Genomic DNA, 26,144 nt, shown 5'->3' on the forward strand with positions numbered 1-26,144 from the left:
GTGCTCTGCACATAGTAAGTGCTCAATAAATACGATTGATGATGATGACCTCTGACTCCAAAGGCCGTGCTCTTTCCACTGAGCCACGCTGCGAGGGGCGTAATATTATCATTTTTAAGTATATAAGATTGGAAAATCGGCGCTACTTTTTTACCTTGGGCAAGTGACTTCACTTCTCTGGGGAATTGTTTAGTACTTAAGTGCTTAGGCGGCACAAAGGTAGTGGCACAGCGAGGGACGCAGAGAGGCGGAAAGCCCAGGGGAATCAGGAGGGGAGGAGAAGCGTCGGAGCGGCACAGAGATTGTCAGCTGAGAATCTCAACTCCGGACACAGATGGGGCTGACCGAGGACAAGGCGGTACCCTGAAAATTCATTCAATCGTATTGCAGAGCACTGTACTAAGCGCTTGTAAGAGCATGAGCACCAGAAGGCCTGCATTTGGCTCTAATTCCCTCTTGGCTCTAATTCCCTCCGTGACACTCCACGGATTAATACCCGTCTCTCCCTCTAATAACAACGATGGTATTTTTCCCTCCGTGACACTCCACGGATTAATATCCGTCTCAACCCTCTAATAACAACAATGGTATTTATTAAGCGCTTCCTATGTGCAAAGCACTGTTCTAAGCGCTGGCGGGGGTTACAAGGTGACCAGGTTGTCCCACGGGGGGCTCACAGTCTGTATCCCCATTTTCCAGATGAGGTCACTGAGGCTCAGAGAAGTGAAGTGACTTGCCCGAAGTCACACAGCTGACAATGGGCAGAGCTGGGATTTGAACCCATGACCTCTGGCTCTTTTCACTGAGCCATGCTGCTTCTCTTCTCTAGACCGTAAGCTCCTTGCGGGCAAGGAATGTGACTGTGTATTGTTATACTGTATTCTCCCAAGCGCTTAGTCCAACGCGCTGCACACGGTAAGCGCTCAGTAAATACGACTGACGTGGCCAAGAGAGCGAGGCGGCTCCCGGCTCTGACCCTCGGTGTTCCCATCTGTACAATGGGGAGGGGGGGTTTAAGCAGGGGCCTCCCTTAGGTGCAGCGTGTGGCTCCTAGTGGGACCTTTCTTCCCTAAAATCCCTCCAATCCTTTCCCATCTGGATGCAGAAGGGAAAGAGGCTCAGAGATGCTCAGTGGCTTGCCCAAGGTCACACAGGAAGCAGCAGAATGAGTACAACCGGTGGCTGCCTGCTCTCCCGGACAACACATCTTCCTGGTTACATGTAATAGTCATTTATTGAGCATACTGTGTGTACAGCACTGTATTAAGCACTTAGGAGAGTGCAAGCAGCGTGGCTCAGTGGAAAGAGCCCGGGCTTTGGAGGCAGAGGTCACGGGTTCAAATCCTGGCTCCCCCAATTGTCAGCTGCGTGACTTTGGGCAAGTCACTTCACTTCTCTGGGCCTCAGTTCCCTCATCTGTAAAATGGGGATTAAGACTGTGAGACCCCCGTGGGACAGCAAGTCACTTCATTTCTCGGTGCCTCAGTTACCTCATCTGTAAAATGGGGATTAAGACTGAGAGCCCCCCGTGGGACAACCTGATCACCGTGTAACCTCCCCAGCGCTTAGAACAGTGCTTTCCACATAGTAAGTGCTTAATAAATGCCATTAATTATTATTATTATTACAATAGAGCAAAATAATAGACACATGCCCTGCCCCCAATGAGCTTACAGTCTAGAGGGGGAGACAGACATTAACGGAAATTCCATTCATTCATTCAATCGTATTTATTGAGTGCTTACTGTGTGCAGAGCGCTGTACTAAGTGCTTGGGAAGTCCAAGTTGGCAACATAGAGAGATGGTCCCTACCCAACAGTGGGCTCACAGTCTAGAAGGGGCAGACAGAGAACAAAACAAAACATATTAACAAAATAAAATAAATAGAATAAATATGCACAAATAAAATAAATAAATGAGTAATAAATTCATACAAACATATACATATATACAGGTGCTGTGGGGAGGGGAAGGAGTTAAGGTGGGGGGGATGGGGAGGGGGAGCAGACTCTCCCCCAGTGACCCGGCATGATGCATTAGGCTTGCCCACAGAGGGTGGCATAAATGACGCTGTGCCCAGTGGCAAAGAGGGCTCAGATATGGTTCATTCATTCATTCAATCATATTTATTGAGCGCTTACTGTGTGCAGAACACTGTACTAAGCGCTTGGGAAGTCCAAGTTGGCAACATAGAGAGACGGTCCCTACCCAACAGTGGGCTCACAGTCTAGAAGGGGGAGACAGAGAACACAGCATATTAACAAAATAAAATAAGTAGAATAAATATGTACAAGTAAAATAGAGTAATAAATCCGTACAAACATATATACATATATACAGGTGCTGTGGGGAGGGGAAGGAGGAAAGGCGGGGGGGGATGGGGAGGGGGAGCTGACTCTCCCCCAGTGACCCGGCATGATGCGCTAGGCTTGCCCACAGAGGGTGGCATAAATGACGCTGTGCCCAGTGGCAAAGAGGGCTCAGATAGGGTTCATTCATTCATTCCATCGTATTTATTGAGCGCCTACTGTGTGCAGAGCACTGTACTAAGCGCTTGGGAAGCCCATGTTGGCAACATAGAGAGACGGTCCCTACCCAACAGTGGGCTCACAGTCTAGAAGGGGGAGACAGAGAACACAACATATCAACAAAATAAAATAAGTAGAATAAATATGTACAAGTAAAATAAATAGAGTAATAAATCCGTACACACACATATACATATATACAGGTGTTGTGGGGAAGGGAAGGAGGTAAGGCGGGGGGGATGGGGAGGGGGAGCTGACTCTCCCCCAGTGACCCGGCATGATGCGTTAGGCTTGCCCACAAAGGGTGGCATAAATGACGCTGTGCCCAGTGGCAAAGAGAGCTCAGATAGGGTCCATTCATTCATTCCATCGTATTTATTGAGCGCCTACTGTGTGCAGAGCACTGTACTAAGCGCTTGGGAAGTCCATGTTGGCAACATAGAGAGACGGTCCCTACCCAACAGTGGGCTCACAGTCTAGAAGGGGGAGACAAGAGTACACATTAACAAAATAAGTAGAATAAATATGTACAAGTAAAATAAATAGAGTAATAAGGGGGAGACAGACAACAAAACACAATATATTAACAAAATAAAATAAGTAGAATATGTACAAGTAAAATAAATATGCATATACATATACATATTTATATATAAATATAAATATACAGGTGTTGTGGGGAAGGGAAGGAGGTAAAGCGTGGGGGATGGAGAGGGGGAGGAGGGGGAGAGGGAGAATAGCGAAGGGTCAGGAGACAGGGGGAAGAGGCCAGGAGATGGGATGCCCACACTCCTCCTCACCCTATGTCTGGCAACTTAGGCAGGCCAGTGCTAGCCTCATTGAGCTAGTGCCAGGCAGGTTCACTGGCCTCAGTTTCTCTGGCTGCATCAATGATTAACCATTACCTATTGCAACAGTTAACTCATCAGTGCCAGCAAACGCAGAGGTCACAACAATGCCCTCCCGTCGGCCCTTTGAAGTTTAGTAACCGGCACTTAAGTTTTCCTCTTTTCCCACCCCCTCAGCCCTTTGCAGACATGACCTCATTCTCTCCCCCTCTCCCTCCCCCCCATCTCAACTCGAGACTTCTGGCAAGCTCCTAGCCTCAGCCTTCCTCTTCTCCCCATTTCGCAGAGAGGAAAACTGAAGCCTGGAGAAGTGAAGGATTCAGACCGGGGCCGTCCCACCCTCGATCCCGGGGCCCTGAAGACCGAGTTTAGGTGTGAGCCACTTGAAATCATCATCATCATCATCAATCGTATTCATTGAGCGCTTACTATGTGTAGAGCACTGTACTAAGCGCTTGGGAAGTACAAATTGGCAACATATAGCGACAGTCCCTACCCAACAGTGGGCTTACAGTCTAAAAATACTTGAAATACCTTGTCTGCACCTCTGGACTGTAAACTCGTCGTGGGCAGGGAACGTGTCTATAATAATAATAATAATGGCATTTTTCTTAAGTGCTTACTATGTGCAAAGCACTGTTCTAAGCGCTGGGGAGTTTACAAGGTGATCAGGTTGTCCCACGGGGGGCTCACAGTCTTTATCCCTATTTTACAGATGAGGTAACTGAGGCCCAGAGAAGTGAAGTGACTTGACCAAAGTCACACAGCTGACAAGTGGCGGAGCCAGGATTTGAACCCAGGACCTCTGACTCCAAAGCCCGGGCTCTTTCCACTGAGCCATGCTGCTTCCCCTAAGTGTCTACCAACTCTGCTATAATAATAATAATAATGATGATGGCATTTGTTAAGTGCTTACTATGTGCAAAGCACTGTTCTAAGCGCTGGGGGCGGGTACAAGGTGATCAGATTGTCCCACATGGGGCTCACAGTCTTAATCCCCATTTTACAGATGAGGGAACTGAGGCTCAGAGAAGTTAAGTGACTTGCCTAAGGTCACACAGCAGACATGTGGCAGAGCTGGGATTCAAACCCATGACCTCTGACTCCAAAGCCCGGGCTCTTTCCACTGAGCCACGCTGCTTCTCATTTGTACTGCTGCTATATTGTACTCTCCCAAGTGCTTAGCATTCTGACACGGTAAGCGCTCAATACATAGCTTGGATTGATTATGGAGAGGAGGGAGAAAGACATACCAAGACACACATTTCATTTTGAATAGAGTCCTCCTGACTCGCTGCCCGATTTCTTTCACTACCTGGATTCTGATCCAATGGGCTTTCCTCGCCTTCCCTTCAATGGGAAGGGGAGGAAGCTAGAATCCTCAATCCTGTCAACCCACCAGCCACGGGTTACCATGTTCTGGGCCCAAATTCCCGAGCCCCTGAGGAAAATCCAACGCAATCGGTTTGCCGGGGCAGCTTCCTGAAAAGGAACAGCCAACGGGTACCAGCCTGGACTTGGACTCCTTACAGTTCCCTCATCTGTAAAATGGGGATTAAGACTGTGAGCCCCACGTGGGACAACCTGATCACCTTGTATCCTCCCCCAGTGCTTAGAACAGTGCTTTGCACATAGCAAGCGCTTAACAAATGCCATTATTATTACTACTATTATAGCAGAGTTGGTTGCCCGGGGTGGATCAATGGCACGGAGCGAGGCTATTCGAACCCTCTGTGACCCGCTTGAGATTGCTGGTTGCAAATTCTGAAAGAACAAGCACGGCAAGACCTCCCCCGTCCTCCCCCTTGGACATCAGTTTAGGTGGCAGGGGTGGTCTCAGATCCCTAATTTCCTCTCCGGCTGGAACCCCTCAGTCCAGCCTCTGGACAGTGGGAAGAGAGACAGCCCTTAGCGGGTCAGTCCTTATTCACAGCGGTCTGGCCTATACCAGGCATTAGTTGCCCTGACCCGACTCCCAGGATCTCCACTCCCTTAGCTCCACTTTCTTAAGAACAATAATGGTAATTGTCAAGTGCCTACTGTGTGCCAGGCACTGAGGTAGATATAAGCTATCCTTTTTTTGGGAGGACTCGGGCCCAAGAAAACATCATTGCAAAAATTCCAGAATCCTTCAGTCCGGCAGGGCGGCTGCTACCCTGGCCTCCGTCCCGCCGGTCTCCGCCTGGCCGGCCCCCCTCCCGCCCCCGGAGGATCGGGGCCTTGGAGAAAGGTGGCTCACTGGCTCTCTGCGGTTTGGCCAAGCAGGGGAGCTGGAGGAATTGGCAGCTTTTCAGAGTTTCTTTCCTCCTGCAAACACACGCTCCTTCCCTCCCCCTTCACCACCTGGCTGGGGGTGGGGGGACGTGGGAGCCAGGCCCTTCCACCTCACGCCACCATCACTGAGCAGCCACGCCAACTTCTCCTGTTCCTTGGACTGGGAGACAGTGGGACAGACACACAGCCGAGGGACATGGAGAGAAAAAGACAGGAGAGAGGGAAGGAGGAGGAGAGAAAAGAGAGGAGGAGGAGGACAGAAAAAGAGGAGAGAGAGGAGTGAGAAAGAGACAGAGGAGGCGGAGGAGAGAGAAGAGAGAGGAGAAAGAGAAGGAGGAGAAGAGAGAGAGGGGGAGAAGAAGGAGAAGAGACGAGGCAAGACTAAAGATGGGAGAGGGGAGAGAGGAGAGGGCCTCAGGTGAGAAAACTGGGGCAAAGAGCAGCAAAGTGATTCACACAAGGTCACTCAGCAGCAGGCTGGAGGCAGAGGCAGGATTCGAACCCGGGTCTCAGTAAGCACTCAGTGAATACCGCTGACTGAGAGGGGATATGTTTTTGAGGTAATGCTTAAGTAACTGGGTATGTCACACTTGTACAGAGTTGCTATGTGAAGTATACAACAAGTGCATGATTAGCGCAGAGACCATGAACTCATTGTGGGCAGGGAATGTGTTGGTTTACTGTTATTTTGTACTCTCCTAAGTGTTTGGTAGCAGTGCTTGGCACATAGTAAGCATTCAATAAATTGAATTGAACGAATGAAGGGCTGAGCTGGGAGATACAACCTGGCCTAGTGGATATAGTCCAGGCCTGGGAGCCAAAAGGACCTGGGTTCTAACCCAGCTCCACGACTTGTCTGCTGTGGGACCTTGGGCCCGTCGCTTCACTTCTCTGTGCCTCAGTTACTTCCCCTGTAAAACAGGTATGAAGACTGTGGGCCCCAACCTGATTTTAAATCTACCCCAGCGCTTACAACAGCGCCTGGCACACAGCAAGCACTTAAATACCGTTTTTTTAAAAAAGAACAGAAATGTGTCCCGGAAAGCCTCCTGGAGGAGATGTGATCTCAGAAGGGCTTTAGAGACGGGGAGAGCTGGGGCCGGCCGGAGGGGAAGACGGAGGGAATTCTGGATAGGAGGGATGGATGCTCGGGTAGTTTGTTAATCATTTATGATTGATTGACTGACTGGCTGGGCAGGTTGGGTGGCCCACCACAGTCCCAGCTGAGCTACGGTCAGACCCTGAATGCACTTACCATGTGCCAAACACTGTTTTAAGCGCTGGGGTGGGTATATGTTAATCAGTCCCTGTCCCACATGGGACTCATCCTCTTAATCCCCATTTTCAGATGAGGTAACTGAGGCCCAGAGACGTTATGTAACTTGCCCAAGGTCACTCACCAGATATGTGGCAGAGCCGGGATTCCTTCCGACTCCCGGGTCCGTGCTCTATCCACTAAGCCACGCCGCTTCTCCCACCTGCGGGGCCGGGGGCAGCGGGGGCTCCGGACCAGAAGCGAGCCGTGTCGAACGGGAAGCGAGCCGAGACGACCAGGAGGTGAGCGTCACCAAACAGGAAGCGGCCCAGAGCTCACTCCCGGGGAGGTTGCCAAGAATCCCCTCCCTTCATGGAAGGGAGTTTCGGGCCGCTTCTCGTCCGGCCTGATCTACTCAATCAGTGGCATTTAGTGAGCGCTTCCCGCGAGCAGAGCACTGTACTAAACGTTCAGTGATTTGTTTCCGGTCCATTCAGAAGTGTTGGGCCCCCAGCAGGGGCCGTCCTGGTTGACGGGGAAGACGTCCCCCTGTCCGGCGAGAGAAGGGAAACTCTGCAAACGAGAGGCCACCCCCCCTGATGCCTCAGGTGTGATGCCAAGCTCGCCGCCTCACGTGACGACATCACGGGTGCCATTTTGTGGAAGACCATGGATTTTGCGTGATCCTACAGCGGTCCACTGAGAGCACCCCGGTGCCTCCCTAACTTTGCTCCGGAGCTTCCTCGTTCCCTCCAAGGTCCGTGAGACATCGGTGCCAAGTCTGAGACGTGGAACTCGGCACTGAAACGAACCGGGGAGCATCCGGAGCTCTACTGACTGACTGACTGGAGGAATGTCCTAGATTTGGAGGAGAGGAGCAGTGCAGGGGGGTGGGGAACTGGGGACCAAAGGGGACAGTAGGCCGGAACAGGCTCCAGACTTCCCCGGCCTGGAATCAGGGAGCAGTTGGGGGAAGGGACCGGGAGAGGAGGAAGCGGGGCAGGAAGCTCAATGTGGTGAGCCTCACACAGCAGAGCGAAGCCACCCATCTGGCTTGGTCAGGTGGGCCAGGGGTGCGGCCATCTGGGTTCCGGGCTACAGCGGAATCGGTCCCCCTGCCTGCCCTGGCCGACAGACCCCGGCCCATTAAGATTTCCTTTCTTTCATTCTTTCAGTCGTATTTCTTGAGCGCTGACTGTGTGCAGAGCACTGTACTAAGCGCTTGGAAGGTACAAGTTGGCAACATCTAGAGACGGTCCCTACCCAACAACGAGCTCACAGTCTCTTACTCCTGCCCTCCGTCCTGCTAGAATTCCATCCTCCTGGAGCTCCCAATCTATAATAATAATAATGATGATGGCATTTGTTAAGCGCTTACTAAGTGCTGTTCTAAGCGCTGGGGGGGATACAAGGTGATCGAGTTGTCCCATGTGGGGCTCACAGTCTTCATCCCCAATTTCCAGATGAGGTAACTGAGGCTCAGAGAAGTGAAGTGACTTGCCCAAGGTCACACAGCAGACATGTGTTGCTCCATGGCCTCTGGCTCCCAAGCCCGGGCTCTTTCCACCGAGCCGTGCTGCTTCTCCATCGCAGATCGGGAATTATCTCCCACTGTTGGGTAGGGACTGTCTCTATATGTTGCCAACTTGCACTTCCCAAGCGCTTAGTACAGTGCTCTGCACACAGTAAGCGCTCAATAAATACGATTGATGATGATCTCTTTCCTGAGCACCCGCTGCTTGCATGGCCTGGTACTGAGCACTTTGGAGAGGTTGGGCAGTATGGCCTAATGGATAGGGCACGGGCCTGGGACTCAGAAGGAACTTGGTTCTAATCCCGGCTCCTCTACTTGCCTGCTGTGTGACCTTGGGCAAGTCACTTTACTTGGGCAGATTAGACTCACTAAAAGGTCCTGGGATTTGTTGCTCTGCACACAGTAAGTGCTCAATAAATACGACTGAATGAATGTATTTAGAGAAGCAGTGTGGCTCAGTGGAAAGAGCCTGGGCTTTGGAGTCAGAGGTCATGGGTTCAAATCCCGGCTCCGCCGCTTGTCAGCCGTGTGACTTTGGGCAAGTCCCTTCACTTCTCTGGGCCTCAGTTCCCTCATCTGGAAAATGGGGATTAAGATTGTGAGCCCCACGTGGGACAACCTGATCACCCTGTATCCTCCCCAGCGCTTAGAACGGTGCTTTGCACATAGTAAGAGCTTAACACATACCAAAATTATTATGATGATGATGATGATGAATGATGTTTTCCCAACATTTCCACATTGGCCTCCCCTGGATAGTCCCCTCGAGACTTTAGGCTGGTTGTGGGCAGGGAAGGTGCCTATTTATTGTTATATTGTATTCTCCCAAGCACTTAGTACAGTGCTCTGCACACAGTAAGCTCTCAGTAAATACGATTAACAGACTGCGTGTATGTGTGGGGGGGCGGTTTAAGAGTCAGGGGACCCCATGACTACTGGGAAGGACGCTGGGGGAAGGGTGCGGGGGGGAGAGGAGGAGAAAGGCCTGTGTCCCGGAGCCCACGGGTCTGGAACCGGACAGGGCTCCCTTGTTCCGACCACTCAGCTGCCCCGGGGCTTTGCGCTGTTGGCTGAGCCAAGTGTCTGGTCCAGGCTGTGTCTTCTATTCTGTCTTGTTGGGGGGTGGAGGGAAAGAAAGAGGCTCTCTGACTCTCTCTGTCTCCCTAAAGCTTCTTCCCACCCTGGCCAGAGGGAGGGGAGGCACCTCCTACCCTCCATCATCCACCAAACTTAATAATAATGGAGATATTTGTCAAGCACTTACTATGTGTCAGGCACTGTACTAAGCGCTGGGGTAGAGACGAGCTAAATGGGTTGGGTACAGTCCCTGCCCCACGTGGGGCTCACAGTCAATCCCCAATTTACAGATGAGGGATTTGAGGCACAGAAAAGTTAATTAACTTGCCCAAGGTCGCACAGCAGACATCTCCAAGAAGCCTTCCCTGACTAAGCCCTCCTTTTTTTTTTTTAATGGCATTTATTAAGCACTTACTATGTGCAAAGCACTGTTCTAAGCACTGGGGAGGTTACAAGATGATCAGATTGTCCCACGGGGGGATCACAGTCTTAATCCCCATTTTACAGATGAGGTAACGGAGGCACAGAGAAGTCAAGTGACTTGCCCAAAGTCACACAGCTGACAATTGGCAGAGCCGGGATTCGAACCCATAAACTCTGACTCCAAAGCCCGGGCTCTTTCCACTGAGCCACGCTGCTTCCCGCTTCTTCCTCATCGCCCTGACTTGCTCCCTTTATTCTTCCCCCATCCCAGCCCTACAACACTTATGTACGTATCTGTAATTTATTTATATTAACGTCTGCCTTCCCCTCTAAACTCTATGTATTGAACTCTTCCAAGTAATAATAATGGCATTTATTAAGCGCTTACTACGTGCAAAGTACTGTTCTACTTAGTACACTGCTCTGCACATAGTAAGCGCTCAATAAATACTACTGACTGTTTCCTATTTAGACCATGAACACTGTGTAGGACAAGGACTGGGGCCAACCTGATTATCTGGTAACTATTCCGGTCTTTGAAAACCACAACTATTATTACTATTATTAGGAAGGGGACCTGGGGGAATGGAGGCAGGGAGAATAGGAAGAACTGGACCCGCCCATCTCCTGCCCACAGCTGGTTCCGTACCATTTCTGGGCCCTTCCTTGCAGGCGTCCCCATTAGGGTCCCCGGCCCCATCCCGGCTCCAGTTTTGTCCTTTTTTCCAGGGACAAGCCCCTCTCCCAGCCTCCTGTTTCCTTTACACAACGTGGGCATGGGCAGGTACCCCGGGTTACAGATAAACCACGGGTCCCAATGGCAGGGGCCGGAGGGGCGTCTCAGGAGAGGGAATCCCCGGAGTGGTTGGAGGAGAAGGGGCAGGACTTTGGGAATAGGGGCAGAGGAGGGGGCCGCCTGCCTGTCTCCCATGCGGTGGAATCCAGGGAGGAAGAGGAAGCCATCTGTCTCCCTGAGGACAAAGCTGCCAGCAATCCCTTCTGGGAGAGGGGCTTCCTCCTGGATTGGGAAGGGGAAGAGGGAGGATGGAGATGACAAAGGAAGCAGAACCCAGAGGCATAGGAGGCACGGCCGACTCAGGAATCGGTGATCCCAGCTGGTTCTCCCAAGTCTCTCCCATTCCCCTCTCCGCTGCGTAGCTGACCAGAGCAGGCTGGAGGTGGGGGGGGGGAGGGAGACTGCCCCCGGCCCCCACCTCAGACAGCCTGGGGAGTTTTGTCTGGAGCCTAACCTAAATCTTTCCTGACCTCCTGCGGAGGGGAAGTGGTCAGGGAGAGGAGCAGGGGCACCAGGCCCCTCAACCTCTGGCCTCCAGCTGGCTGGGCTGCCTTCCCCTTTTTACTGCCTCAGTCGTGGCGATGCCAAGGGGCTGAGGGTGCTGGGGAGAGTGCACAGTTATCACCTGCTCCTGCAGACCCCTTCCCCTCCCTGCCCACTGTCGATCCGGGGAACCATCTCTCCGGGCCTCAGTTTCCCCATCCGGGGGGCACACCGAGACGAGGTTATTTATTTCTATTAATGCCTGCCTCCCCCTCTAGCCTCTAAGCTCGTTTTGGGCAGGGAATGTGTCTACCGGCTCATACAAGCTAGCTCTCTTCCTCCCTTCAAAGCCCTACTGAGAGCTCACCTCCTCCAAGAGGCCTTCCCACATCATCAATCATCAATCGTATTTATTGAGCGCTTACTATGTGCAGAGCACTGTACTAAGCGCTTGGGAAGTACAAATTGGCAACATATAGAGACAGTCCCTACCCAACAGTGGGCTCACGGCCCACACTAAGCCCCCTTTTTCCTCTCCCCCTTCCCTTCCCCACAGCACCTGTATACATATTTGTACAGATTTATTACTCTATTTTACTTGTACATATTTACTATTCTATTTATTTTGTTAATGATGTGCATCTAGCTTTAATTCTATTTGTTCTGACAACTTGACGCCTGTCCACAGGTTTTGTTTTGTTCTCTGTCTCTCCTTTCTAGACTGTGAGCCCGTTGTTGGGTAGGGACCGTCTCTAAATGTTGCCAACTTGTACTTCCCAAGCGCTTAGTACGGTGCTCTGCACACAGTAAGCGCTCAATAAATATGATTGAATGAATGAGTGTACTTCCCAAGCACTTAATAAGGTGCTCTGATGATGATGATGATGATTATGGTGTTTGTTAAGCGCTTACTATGTGCAAAGCACTGCTCTAAGCGCTGGGGAGGTTACAAGGTGATCAGGTTGTCCCTCGTGGGGCTCACAGTCTTAATCCCCATTTTACAGATGAGGTAACTGAGGCACAGAGAAGTTAAGTGACTTGCCCAAAGTCACACAGCTGAAAATTGGCGGAGCTGGGGTTTGAACCCGTGACCTCTGACTCCAAAACCCGGGCTCTTTTCCACTGAGCCACGCTGCTTCTCCACACAGTAAGTGCTCAGTAAATACGACTGACTGAATGAATACTGTCCTCTCCCAAGCGCTTAGCACAGTTCACACAGTAAGCCCTCAATAAATAATTAGGTCAGACTCGACAGCGAGCCAGGATCGGATGAGAGGTGCTCCCCTGTTTCCCAGAGGGGTAACTGAGGCAGAGGCGGATGGGACACTGGTTATAGCTTACTCTCCTAAGCGCTTGGTGCAGTGCTTTGGACACAGTAAGCGCTCAGTAAATACGGCTGGATGCATGAAAGTGGGCAGCCGCCCCCAGGAGGAGGGAAAGGTGGCATTGGTGGGCTCACAGTCTTCTAAACCGTCTCTATCTGTTGCCAACTTGTACTTCCCAAGCGCTTAGTACAGTGCTCTGCCCACAGTAAGCACTCAATAAATACAATTGAATGAATGGTGGGTGGGGGGCTGTGAAGGGGGGCTGTGCGGAGGCTGGGGGGCTGCGGAGGGTGATGAAGCAGGAGGGAGAAGGCCCGCGCTATAAATAGGTTGTGCAGCACTGATGTCATCTTCATTTATATAAGCCGAGCTCGAGCTCCACCGCAATTCCCCGCCTCCCTGCAGGCCTGGTTCTTTCAAAGCCCCCCTCCTCCAGCCTCCTGATTTGGGGGGGCCCAACCTGGAGGACCCTCCCCATCCCCCCAGGGTCAAAGGTTTGCGGTCCCCCCAACCCGGGGACTCCTGGGGACCCTCCCCATCACGGGACGTTTTCTCGGGAGTTCAACCTGGCCTGGTGGGCCCTGGAGGGGGACAGGTGCAGAGGCGGGGGACTGACCCCGATGGAGACAGGGGGTTGGAAGCAGAATAACCTAATGGGTTACAATCTAACGGACACATTCCCTGCCCACAACAAGCTGGGCAGGGAACGTGTCCGTTAGATTGTACTCTCCCAACCGCTTAATATAGTGCTCTGCACACAACAAGTGCTCAATAAATAGCATTGACGGATGAACAAATACTACTTAAAAACGGCAGTGTGCGCCTCAACATTTTGCCAGTATCATAAGGTTTGAATATTGGGTGTCAGGGGGATTGGGTATTTAGTTGAAGAGAAAAGGAAGCAGCGTGGCTCGGTGGAAAGAGCGCGGGCTTTGCAGTCAGAGGTCATGGGTTCAAATCCCCACTTTGCCAATTGCCAGATGTGTGACTGTGGGCAAGTCACTTCTCTGGGCCTCAGTTACCTCATCTGTAAAAGGGGGATTAAGACTGTGAGCCCCACGTGGGACAACCTGATCACCTTGTAACCTCCCCAGCGCTTAGAAAAGTGCTTTGCACATAGTATGCGCTTACTAAATGCTATCATTATTATTATTAGTGGCTAGAACACAGGCCTGAGAGTCAGAAGAACCTGGGTTCTAATCCCAGCTCCCCCATTTGTCTGTTGGGTGGCCTTGGGCAAGTCACTTCACTTGGCTGGGCCTCAGTTCCCTCGTCCATTCATTCAACTGTATTTATTGAGCATTTACAGTGTGCAGAGCACTGTACTAAGCGCTTGGAAAGTACAATTCAGCAACAAATAGAGATAATCCCTACCCAACAACGGGCTCACAGCCTAGAAGGGGGGCTGTCTGGAAAACGGGGGTGAAGACTGTGAGCCCCACGTGGGACAGGGGCTGCATCCAACCTGATTAGCTTGTCTCCACCCCAGTACTTGGTACAGTGGCTAGCACTTAGTAAGTGCTTAATACCATTTTTTTAAAAAAAGGTTTTTTTAAAGGGCCTGTATCAGTCCAGGTGTACCCATGTATAGATGTATATACCAGGTGGCTCTGATGCATGGACACAGACACACAATTTGCCTTTCTGCCAGTATGAAAGGGGTCCCTTGTCCCCCTCCCCAGATATCTTGGCTACTCCACCAGCTCCTATTTCTAATCTGAATCATATCTTCCCCGCCCCCAGGTTCACTCAGAGCCCCAGGGAAGGAGACTGGAGGGGCTGGACAGACTCCAACTGGGCTCAGTCCCCCAAGAGCTCCGCTACCAGCCCCTTCCCACTGCTCCTGGCAGCCGCTCTGGCCTCAGCCGTCTCCTCCAGGAGAGTCTCCCCCCACCTCCAGCCCCATCCTGCTCCCCACATTCCTCCCCAGCCGACTCTCCGTCCGTCTGCCCGCCCGTCCATCTGTCTGTCCATCGTGATAAAGCATTTTCCCTGTGGAAGGAGCCCAGCTGGCTCCACTGTGGGTCAAGGAGCCAGTTCTCCACTCCACCCAATGGAGCGATAACCCACCAGCCCTCCCCTCTGCCTCCTCCTGCCCGCCCCCACCAAAGTTTTCACGTCCGCACGGGCAAGTTTCCCAGTGAGCAATCCTGAAGCCCGGTCCCCGAGCACTGATCTGACAACCTCCATCCCCGAACTGGGTCTGGATTTTCCGACACTCCCGCGCCCTCCCCGTGTCACCAGATCTCACTAGGGCTTCGTTCCTGCCACTGGGGCAGAGCTTCTGGGGCGGCGATGGCAGTGGCCAAGGGGCATGGGGGTACCCCTAGTGAACAAGGGCCCGGGCCAGCCCCTGGGGACCCCCACAAAGCAAGGTAACGCAGTCCTTCCCAGAGGAGCTCTTGGCCAAAACAGAGACATGGGAGGGTGGGAACTGCCAGATAAATTGTCCCGGAAAGAGCAAGGCCCCGGATATCACACCAAGAGTCTGATCTCTGCCCACCCTCAATAAATACACAAAAGGCAACTGAGATTGACGGGTGAGGCCGGGCTCGAGGCTGTCCTGGGCCAACCAGCTGGTGACTGGACATGGAGGCGAAGCCCCTACCCCCCATCAAGCCCCCCCACCCTGACCCCAGGGCTACAGGAGAAACAATCACCCTCCTCTCCAAGCCCTGGTCCTCCCTCCTCTGTCAGACACCGGCCGGATCACCCGGCCTACCCACCTTCCCTGCCCTCTAGAAGCCGGGGCCGGTTGAAGTCACAGAGAAGGAGTTGAGGCCGCTTCCTCACCCCACCTGTGATTTCCCACCTTCCAAACACACCCTCATCCACCCCTCTCCCTTCCAGCACCCTTGGGGTTTGGGGACGAGGCAGCAGCAGAGACAGGCAGACCACGGACCGCGAAGGAGAAAAGTTGGTTTCCCTACCTGCTCCAACCTGGGACTCCATCCCACCTCTGGCCGTGAGGAGACTCTCTAGCTTCCGGGGGGTCTCACGTTGAACTGAGGTTTCGCTGCAGTCTGCAAGGAGAGGAGGAGGGGTGGATTGAGGTGGGACTGAACTCAGCTGGGGCTAGGAGGGGCTGTAACTGAGCTTGGGTGGGGCTAGGGTTAGTTTGAACTCAGCTGAGTCTGGGGTGCAACTGGAGAAGCCCTTCAGCACTGGAGGGGAGGGGTAAACTGAGGCATGGCTGAGCTATGATGTGTCTACGATGCCTTCCTCCTCTTTCAACGCCCGTCTCCTCCAGGAAGCCTTCAGTGAGGGCTGCTCGGTGACCTTTGCCTTCCGGGGACTCCCACCCCGGCTGTGGGGAAGCAATTCATCTTTGGGCTCCTACATCCTGACGTTATGCTTGGATTGGCTTTTCCCTGGCAATCAGGGAGGAACTCCTGGAGAAGGCGGCTTTTCAGGAGGACTCTGAGGGAGCGGAGGGAGCGCCAAGCAGGGGGAAAAGCACGAGCAATGAGTCCAAAGCAGCTCATCACTCCCCAGGCTACAAGCTCCCCTCCCTGCCCTGTTGTTGTTTTCTGCTTCTTTTATGGTACTCGTTAAGCATTTACTATGTGTCAAACACTGGTCTAAGGGCTGGGGTAGACATAAGTCAATTGGGTTGGACGCAGTCCCTGTTCTGCATGGGGCTCTCGGTCCAAGTAAAAGGCAGAACAGGAAACTGAGGCCCAGGGAAGTTAAGTGAAGACTGTGAGCCCCACTTGGGACAACCTGATTTCCTTGTATCTACCCCAATGCTTAGCACATAGTAAGCGCTTAATAAATACCATAATATTCATGTCCTGCTTCTGGGCTGGAACACTCTATCCCTTCATGACTGACAGACAACGACTCTTCCCACCCTCAAAGCCTTACTGAAAGCACACCTCCTCCAGGAGGCCTTCCCTGATTAAGCCCTCCTCTCTTCCCACTCTCTTCTGTGTCACCCTGACTTGCTCCCTTTAATAAATACTAATAATTGTGCTATTTGTTGAGCACTTACTATGTGCCAGGCACTGTTCTAGTTATCATCCCCAGTCCCACGGCACTTATGTACATACACAGAGAAACAGTGTGGCTCAGTGGAAACAGCCCGGGCTTTGGAGTCAGAGGTCATGGGTTCAAATCCCAGCTCTACCAACTGTCAGCTGTGTGACTTTGGGCAAGCCACTTAACTTCTCTGTGCCTCAGTTACCTCATCTGTAAAATGGGGATGAAGACTGTGAGCCCCACGTGGGACAACCTGATCACCTTGTAACCTCCCCAGCGCTTAGAACAGTGCTTTGCACATAGTAAGTGCTTAACACATCATTATTATTATTATATCTAATTTATTTATATTAATGTCCATCTCCCTTTTTAGACTGTAAGCTCATTGTGGGCAGGAAATGTGTCTGTTACAGTGTTGTGATAAGCTCTCCCATTCATTCATTCATTCATTCATTCAATCATATTTATTGAGTGCTTACTGTGTGCAGAGCACTGTACTAAGCGCTTGGGAAGTCCAAGTTGGCAACATATAGAGACGGTCCCTACCCAACAGTGGGCTCACAGTCTAGAAGGGGGAGACAGAGAACAAAACAAAACATATTAACAAAATAAAATAAATAGAATATGTACAAATAAGAGTAATAAATACGTACAAACATATATACATGCATTTATTTTACTTGTACATATCTATTCTATTTATTTTATTTTGTTAATATGTTTTGTTCTCTGTCTCCCCCTTCTAGACTGTGAGCCCACTGTTGGGTAGGGACCTTCTCTAGATGTTGCCAACTTGGACTTCCCAAGCGCTTAGTACAGTGCTCTGCACACAGTAAGTGCTCAATAAATACAATTGATTGATTGATTGATTGAGACCACTGTTGGGTAGGGACCATCTCTATGTGTTGCCAACTTTTACTTCCCAAGCGCTTAGTACAGTGCTCTGCACACAATAAGTGCTCAATAAATACAACTGATTGATATTCAGGTGCTGTGGGGAGAGGAAGGAGGAGGAGGGGGAGAGGGAGGAGGGGACTCAGTCTGGGAAGGCCTCCCAAGCGCTTAGTATAGTGCCCTGCACACAGTAAGCGCTCAATAAATACGATTGAGGGACTTATCTGAGGGACCGGGGCAGATGAGGCGGGCGCTGGGGTGGAAATCATCATCATCATCAATCGTATTTATTGAGTGCTTACTATGTGCAGAGCACTGTACTAAGCGCTTGGGAAGTACAAATTGGCAACATATAGAGACAGTCCCTACCCAACAGTGGGCTCACAGTCTAAAAGGGGGGCTCACAGTCTTAAAGGGGGAAATGGAGTCTTCCCCTTTAACTGTGCCCCAAAGGCTTGGCACCTGTGCTCCAGGGAAGGCAGAGGTGTTCCAGTAAGCTGGGGTGTATGTGTTTGTGCTTATGTGTGTGTTTGTGTGTGTGTGTGAGGGAGTGTATGTGAGAAGGGCCGGGGCTGGCGGGGGCGATTTCCCCAATGTCAGCTGTTGGCTAAGCTCATCTCCGGGAAGACTGTCTGCTCGCCAACCGCACAACGGGGCCCCGAGGCCTTTTTCCAGAATCTGGGAAGCCGGAGGTTGGCACCCCATCTCCGGCCCCGCCTCTCCCGCTCTCTCCGTCTCCTCGCCGAGGCCTCTCGGGAAACTCTCTAGACTGTGAGCTCCTTGTGGGCAGGAGTGTGTCTGTTGTTCTAATGTACTCTCCCAAGCGCTTAGTACAGTGCTTTGCACGCAGTAGCACTCAAATACGATTTCAAGGGTGGGAGCGGGGCGTGCTGGGCACTTCGGCGGGGACAGCCTAGAAAATGGCAATGTGGGTTCAGAGCTCCGAGTCACACAGCATCGCAGGTGTCCCCAGACTGACGACTGAGCTCTGGGCATCCTGCCTCTCTCCATGCCCCCTTACTCCCTCAGTCAGTCATATTTATTGAGCACTTACTGCGTGCAGAGCACTGTACGAAGCACCTGGGGGAGTAAATATTGCAATAAATAGACACATTCCCTGCCAACAACGAGTTTCCAGTCTAGACGGGATCCTCAGGAACCGTCAAGGTTCTGAGGCAGGATTTCCCACCCTGGATGGAGAGGCAAGAGACCTCGCTCTAAATCTGTAAGCTAACTGAGGCAGGGAATGTGTCATCATCATCATCATCAATCGCATTTATTGAGTGCTTACTATGTGCAGAGCACTGTACTAAGCTCTTGGGAAGTACAAATTGGCAACATATAGAGACAGTCCCTACCCAACAGTGGGCTCACAGTCTAAAAGGGGGAGACAGAGAACAAAACCAAACATACTAACAAAATAAAATAAATAGAATAGATATGTACAAATAAAATAGAGTAATAAATATGTACAAACATATATACATATATACAGGTGCTGTGGGGAAGGGAAGGAGGTAAGATGGGGGGGATGGAGACGGGGACGAGGGGGAGAGGAAGGAAGGGGAATGTGTCTACTGTTACTCTCCAAAGCTCTTAGTACAGTGCTCTGCACACAGTAAGCGCTCAATGAATACAAGTGACTGACTGAATTTCCATCGATCCGGTTCGGATGTTGCCTTACTGGGCACCTCCGGGCCAGGCACTAAACCTCTCTGGGCCCCCGATTCCCGGCCGTGTGATATGGGGAACGCCATCCCTCAGGTCGCCTGCACCTCCTACCATTAGGGGTAAATCTTCGAACCCAGGGCTGTGCCTGGGGGGTACCGGACAGACCAGGAGACAGTGGGAAGAAATACTCACCCATCTCCTGCTAACTTTCCACAGCTGGGGATGTGGAAAGTCAGAGGGTTGGAGGCGAGGGCTGAGGGAGAGAGCCGGGGGCCCTGTCTCAGGCCCTGAAAGATAGAGACCTTGGACTGTCTGAGCCAACGAGGGAGGCAGCCCACTCTATAATGGGGGGGGACCCCAGAACTCCCAGATAATACCTCTCCCACTCCCCTTCACCCCCTCCCTGTTGGGAAGACCTCTGACCCTGGAGGGACTGAGTCGTCTCCCGCCCGTCCCCTGCCATGTGGTGACAGGAATGTGTAGGCCGAGTCCAGCTGGCAGGCGCTCAGCACAATCAGGAGAAAACCACCCACCCTGGCCAGCTGCCCTAGTTGGGGGAGGGCAGGAGAGGAAAGGGGGAGCTGGGGTGCTGGGAGGAGAAAAGCCTCCTTGGGGCTGGGTCAATTTGGCCCAGCTGGGTCAATTTGGGGCCAAATTGTTCTCTGCTGTTCCTAAGTGAAGTTGGGTGGCAGAGGGAGCTGGGGAAAGTCTCTGCTGGGAATTCTGGGGTGATGGGACCCCCGTTTCTGGGCAGTTCTGGCCCCACCCCACCCAGGAGGTCAGCTAAACCGCCCGGTCGGTTCAGACGCCGACCCCTGACCAGCCCAGGGACTCTGACTTGAGGAATGTTGAGAAATGGGCATGATGCCCCCTGACTTCTGACCCCAGGGTTCCTCACCTGGGCAGGCGGGCAAGCGTGGAGGGCAGTGGCAGAGGACCTCAGGGTGGCTGGATGACTCTCACTCCTCCGGGCCGGGGGAAGTCTGTGGGACAGGGAAGGAAGGAAGGAAGGGTAAGAGACAGGTCAAGCAAGAGAAAAGGTTGAGGGACACATACACAAACACACCTACCTGCATACACACACATACACATAGCCATCCTCACGTGTATCTGCTCACGCACTCCCACCCAGAAATATGTACCCACATCATCATCATCATCAATCGTATTTATTGAGCGCTTACTATGTGCAGAGCACTGTACTATGTATGTACATAAACACTGTTTATGTACCCACATAAACAGAGGCATACAGACACACAACTACGCCGTCTCTTCTCTTCCACCTTGTTCCACCAGCCCATCCTCATGAAGAAGGCGTCTTGCCCTCAGCCCGCCCCCGTTCACACATACGTACACTCTTACTGCAACTTGCGTCAGTGGGATTTGCATCTGCGGAGCCCCTTGTTGCCCAGGATAGATGGGGAGGGGGCAGCGAGGGCGGCGGGAATGGTGTGGGCAACCTCTGTTACTTCCCCAGGAGCGGCCCGGAACACGCTGTAGTCCCAGAAGCTAAGGACCCTGAAGCAGAAAAGCAGTACGGCCTAGCAGATAGAGCGTGGGCCTGGGACTCAGGAGGACCTGAGTTCTAATCCCGCCCTAATCCCGTTTGTCTGCTGTGTGACCCTGGCAAGTCACTTCACTTCTCTGTACCTCAGTTCCCTCATCTGTAAAATGGGGATTAAGGTTGTGAGCCCCATGTGGGACAACCTGATTACCTTGTATCTACCTCAGCGCTTAGAACAGTGACTGGCACATAGTAAGCGCTTAACAAATACCAAACAACAGTTCCTGCCCCCAGAGGGCTTACGGCTTTTAATTCTCCCGCTAGACTTTAAGCTCCTTGAAGGCAGGGACCATGTCTCCTAACTCTGTTATACCGTACTCTCCCAAGCGCTTAGTTCAGTGCTCTGCACCCAGTAAGCACCCACTAAATATCATTGAATAAATGATTGATTCTAGCCACCTCCAACTCTCCATCCTCCTCTAGACTGTGAGCTCGTTGCACCCATGACCCCTGACTCCAAAGCCCGGGCTCTTTCCACTGAGCCACGCTGCTCCTCTGTGCACATCATTCATAAAATAATTAGAATAACAAATATGTACCTATATACACAAGTGCTGTAGGGCGGGGAGGTGGGTAGAGCAGAGGAAGGGTGTTGGGGCGATGGGGAGGGGAGGAGGAGCAGAGGAAAAGGGGGGCCTAGTCTAGGCCCAATCAATAAATGGCATTTATTGAGTGCTTACTGTGCGCAGAGCACTGTACTAAGTGCTTGGGAGAGTACCTCTCCATCCCCCTCATCTTACCTCCTTCCCTTCCCCACAGCACCTGTATATATGTTTGTACATATTAATTACTCTATTTATTTATCTATTTTACTTGTACAGATCTATTCTATTTATTTCATTTTGTTAGTATGTTTGGTTTTGTTCTCTGTCTCCCCCTTTTAGACTGTGAGCCCACTGGTGGGTAGGGACTGTCTCTAGATGTTGCCAACTTGTACTTCCCAAGCACTTAGTACAGTGTTCTGCACACAGTAAGCGCTCAATCGATACGATTGATTGATTGATTACAGTACAACAGAACTGGTAAACATGTTCCCCGCCCACAATGAGCTTCCAGTCTAGAGGACCCCCCTAGACTTTATCGGGGTTGTCCCAGGTAAATGAGAAAATTGAGTTATCCCTCATGCAGAAGAAAGGAGCGGGAGGGATTGGAAGCCTTCCCCAGATAGGAGGGCGGGGTGCTCGGGGAGGGGGCTCTGTCTGCGCTCCAACTGCCCAAAAGGAAGGATGGTCAAAAATAAAACCCGCAGACGTCTTGGCCCTAGTCCCCAGAGGAAATTCCCGGAGCCGGCTGGGATCCATCCTGCTCCCACCTCAACGGATCTCAAAGCCCCTTCCAAATCAGTCCCTCTTCCCGGCCTCTTTCCGTTCCGTTCTCGATTCGCTGTGTGACGTCGGGTGAGTTACTTAACCTTTCTGGGACTTAGGTACCCCCTGATTAGAAGGATCCCGCTCCTTTCCTCTAGACAGGCTAGGGGCTAAGGTCACACAGCTCTTGGAGCAGTTTAGGAGAAAGGGCGCTTAAACCATCTCCGGAATCCGACGTGAGTGTGTGGGTGCAAAGGTCCAGGAGACGGCAGACGTGGGTGAGAAGATGAGACTTCTCTGTTGCCTGACCTTGGGCAAGCGGCTTCACTTCTCTGGGCCTCAGTTACCTCAGCTGTAAAATGGGGATTAAAACTGTGAGTCCCGTGTGGGTCAGGGACTGTGTCCAACTTGGTCTGCTTGTATCTACCCTGGGGCTTAGTACAGTGTCAGGCACGTAGTAAGCACTTAACAGATGCAACTATTATTATTGTTATTACAGGTGTTATTTTCTCATGGACCCTGTTTTCCATGAACGGTCCCCACACCTCCCGATTCAGGGGAACGGTCAAACCAAAAGGGCCGCTCTGACTGGAATCCAGGAATCCAGGAGCACCGCCTCCCATCCCCACCTTGCCCCCGCAAACCAATCAATCAATCAATCAATCAATCAATCATATTTATTGAGCGCTCACTGTGTGCAGAGCACTGTACTAAGAGCTTGGGAAGTCCAAGTTGGCAACATATAGAGACAGTCCCTACCCAACAGTGGGCCCACAGTCTAAAATGGGGAGACAGAGAACAAAACCAAACATACTAACAAAATAAAATACATAGAATAGATATGTACAAGTAAAATAAATAGAAAAATATGGAACGCTTCACGAATTTGCGTGTCATCCTTGCGCGGGGGCCATGCTAATCTTCTCTGTATCGTTCCAATTTTAGTATATGCGCTGCCGAAGCGAGCACACCAATCTTCCAGGGAGCTCAGGGCACCTTGAACCCGGACCCCATTCGCCTTCCCAGGGTGGCTTCTCCCCATTCTCAGGATTAGAAAACCAACGAATGAGTCATTTTCAAGTCCTGTTGTCTACGCAACCGAAAGGAGATTTTCCGGCAGCATTTGGGAGGGGGAAGGGGCCAAGGGGTGGCTGGCTCACTTGGTTCTGAGCCAGCGGTGTTGTTTCCTAGTGTGGACAGTATAACAATAATAATAATTCATTCATTCACTCACTCAATCGTATTTATTGAGCGCTTACTGTGTGCAGCACCTGTATATATGTATATATGTTTGCACGTATTTATTACTCTATTTATTTATTTATTTTACTTGTACATATCTATTCTATTTATTTTATTTTGTTAATATGTTTGGTTTTGTTCTCTGTCTCCCCCTTCTAAACTGTGAGCCCACTGTTGGGTAGGGACTGTCTCTATATGTTGCCAACTTGTACTTCCCGAGCGCTTAGTACAGTGCTCTGCACACAGTAAGCGCTCAATAAATACGATTGATTGATTGGCTGAGCCTGGATTTGAACCCATGGCCTCTGAAGCCCGGGCTCTTTCCACTGAGCCACACTGCTTCTCATACAGAAATAGAACAGATAACAGATAACAGAAAACTATGTCTATAAGCATTCTGTCGGGGGTGGAGCACCCGGGGCACAGGGGGCATGGAAGTGCAGAGGATCTCAAAGCACTTAAAGGATTTGTTTTCCGAATAATAATAATAAAAATAATGGTATTTGTTAAGCGTTTACTATAGGCCAGGCACTGTACTAAGCGCTGGGGGAGATACAAGCAAATCGGGTTGGACACAGTCCCTGTCCCACACGGGGCTCATATTCTTAAGCCCCATTTTACAGGTGGAGGAAATGAGGCCCAGAGAAGTGAAGTGACTTGCCCTAGGTCACACAGCAGGCAAGTGGGGGAGCCGGGATTAGAACCCAGGTCCTGCTGACTCACAGGCTGGGCTCTATCCACCAGGTCATGCTGCTTCCCTGGATTCATTCATTCAATCGTATTTATTGAGCACTTACTGTGTGCAGAGCACTGGACTAAGCGCTTGGGAAGTCCAAGTTGGCAACGTATAGAGACGGTCCCTACCCAACAACGGGCTCACAGTCTAGAAGGGGGAGAGCGGAGCTTTGAGCCGGAGGCTCAATAATCAATAAATACGATTGATGATGATGATGATGAGGCAGTGGCCGTCAGGGCTCCGGTGGTCAGCGGGGCCTGTCCCCAGCTCCTCACAAGAGACTCCCTGTGGGGCCTGTTCCTCCTGCTCCGGATCCTCTGAGCCACCAGGCAGGAAGGGGAATTCCTCCTGGGAAGCCAAAGGGGCTGGAATTCCAGGGTCCTGCCCTCTGAATCAAGCGCTTAGTACAGTGCTCTGCACATAGTAAGCGCTCAATAAATACGATTGATGATGATGAATCCCCCCACATCCCTTCAGGGGCTCCTGCCAGAGGCCCCCCAAAGGCCCCCGTCCACCCCCAACATGCTTCCAGGCTGCTTCCAATCAATCAATCAATCAATCAGTGGTATTTATTGAGCGCTTCCCACGTCCTCCAGCTGTTCGGGAACAACTCAGACCCCCCGCCCCCTCAATGTAGGCGACCCCCACATCTGCTCCGGGTCACACCCACGTGCATGCGCACACATACTTCTACACACCCACATTGACAGCATAAAAATAGCAGAGAAGCAGCGTGGCTCAGTGGAAAGAGCCCAGGCTTTGGAGTCTATTAATATGTTTTGTTTTGTTGTCTGTCTCCCCCTTCCATTCATTCATTCATTCAATCGTATTTATTGAGCGCTTACCGGGTGCAGAGCACTGGACTAAGCGCTTGGGAAGCCCAAGTTGGCAACGTATAGAGACGGTCCCTACCCAACAGTGGGCTCCCAGTCTTAGAAGACTAGGGTCTGCTAGAAGTCTAGAGTTACAGTCGATCGGACCAGAATCACGTCTTTCTCATCAGATGTGGTTTATAATAATAATCATCATCAATCGTGTTTATTGAGCGCTTACTGAGTGCAGAGCACTGTACTAAGCGCTTGGGAAGTACAAGTTGGCAACATATAGAGACAGTCCCTACCCAACAGTGGGCTCACAGTCTAATAATAATAATAATGATGGCATTTATTAAGCGCTTACTATGTGCAAAGCACCCTTCTAAGCGCTGGGGGGGGATACAAGGTGATCAGCTTGTCCCACGTGGGGCTCACAGTTATCATCCCCATTTTACAGATGAGGTAACTGAGGCCCAAAGAAGTTAAGTGACTTGCCCAAGGTCACACAGCAGACACGGGGTGGAGCTGGGATTCAAACCTATGACCGCTGACTCCAAAGCCCGGGCTCTTTCCACTGAGCCACACTGCTGTTTATGCTTAATTCACCCATTACGTGTCTGTCCGCCCCATTACGATGCAAACTCCTTCATGCCGCTTGCTTCTATAATAATAATAATAATGATGGCATTTATTAAGCGCTTACTATGTGCAAAGCACTGTTTTAAGCGCTGGGGGGGTTACAGGGTGGTCAGGTTGTCCCACGGGAGTGCTCACAGTCTTAATCCCCATTTTCCAGATGAGGTCACTGAGGCACAGCAAAGTTTAGTGACTTGTATGAAGTCACACAGCTGAGAAGTGGCGGAGCCGGGATTTGAACCCATGACCTCTCACTCCAAAGCCCTAGACTGTGAGCCCGCTGTTGGGTAGGGACCGTCTCTCTATGTTGCCAACTTGTACTTCCCAAGTGCTTAGTATAGTGCTCTGCACACAGTGAGCGCTCAATATATACGATTGAATGAATGAATGAATGAGTCAGAGGTCATGGGTTCAAATCCCGGCTCCGCCAGTTGTCAGCTGGGTGACTTTGGGCAAGTCACTTCACTTCTCTGGGCCTCAGTTACCTCATCTGTAAAAGGGGGATTGACTGTGAGCCCCCCCGTGGGACAACCTGATCACCTTGTAACCTCCCCAGCGCTTAGAACAGTGCTTTGCACATAGTAAGCGCTTAATAAATGCCATTATTATTATTATTATTATTATTATTATTATTATTAAGTCACTTCACTTCTCTGTGCTTCAGTTACTTCCTCAGTAAAATGGGGATTAAGACTGTGAGCCCCAAGTGGGACAACCTGATTACCTTGTATCCCCCCCAGTGCTTAAACGGT

At 51.3% G+C, this 26,144-nt stretch overlaps 1 protein-coding gene and 1 non-coding gene across 3 annotated transcripts in view; both read right to left on the reverse strand.

The window, feature by feature from the left end:
- Positions 1–26,144, reverse strand: part of LOC119939968 (phosphatidylinositol 3-kinase regulatory subunit gamma) — a 117,785-nt gene that overhangs the window by 78,793 nt on the left and 12,848 nt on the right. Inside the window, exons 3-4 of one of the 2 annotated variants that reach the window (XM_038760018.1) lie at positions 19,988–20,072; positions 15,474–15,566 (exon numbers count right to left, since the gene is read on the reverse strand). In XM_038760018.1, coding sequence (XP_038615946.1) covers positions 15,474–15,495 — 22 coding nt within the window. In that variant the 5' untranslated portion in view covers positions 15,496–15,566; positions 19,988–20,072. The remainder of the gene's footprint in view (positions 1–15,473; positions 15,567–19,987; positions 20,073–26,144) is intronic. The other variant, XM_038760020.1, reaches the window with a different exon arrangement.
- LOC119940484 lies at positions 22,826–22,932 on the reverse strand. The gene has a single exon (XR_005454962.1). It is a non-coding gene; the product is annotated as a U6 spliceosomal RNA (small nuclear RNA).

Source organism: Tachyglossus aculeatus, chromosome 18 (assembly GCF_015852505.1).
Source record: "Tachyglossus aculeatus isolate mTacAcu1 chromosome 18, mTacAcu1.pri, whole genome shotgun sequence".
NCBI classification, from domain to species: Eukaryota; Metazoa; Chordata; class Mammalia; order Monotremata; family Tachyglossidae; genus Tachyglossus; species Tachyglossus aculeatus.